The sequence below is a fragment of the Penaeus monodon genome, chromosome 22, assembly GCF_015228065.2.
Source record: "Penaeus monodon isolate SGIC_2016 chromosome 22, NSTDA_Pmon_1, whole genome shotgun sequence".
NCBI classification, from domain to species: domain Eukaryota; kingdom Metazoa; phylum Arthropoda; class Malacostraca; order Decapoda; family Penaeidae; genus Penaeus; species Penaeus monodon.
In genome coordinates, this window is record NC_051407.1 from 24,329,366 (window position 1) to 24,329,607 (window position 242).

General features: G+C 50.4%; 1 protein-coding gene across 1 annotated transcript in view; it reads right to left on the minus strand.

The window, feature by feature from the left end:
• LOC119587374 (mucin-2-like) overlaps positions 1 to 242 on the minus strand; it is a 15,831-nt gene that overhangs the window by 1,279 nt on the left and 14,310 nt on the right. The window contains exon 6 of the mRNA XM_037936117.1: positions 122 to 233. Coding sequence (XP_037792045.1) covers positions 122 to 233 — 112 coding nt within the window. The remainder of the gene's footprint in view (positions 1 to 121; positions 234 to 242) is intronic.

Genomic DNA, 242 nt, shown 5'->3' on the forward strand with positions numbered 1-242 from the left:
CATATTTCAAACTATTATAGACCTCAGTATGATCAAGATTCGTTTCCAACAAAGATAACCAACCAGAAGCATAATACCCATGACGTACAAATCACACTCAAACGCCACGATACTCACTCACCTTCAGAAACATTGGCACTCTGGCTGATGTCTGCGGTGGCTGCCTGTGCTCTCGTGGGGGTCGCTGCAGGCGAGGTCGTGCCTTCAGAAGGCGCTCGTGTCGATGCGCTGAACTGGCCTGC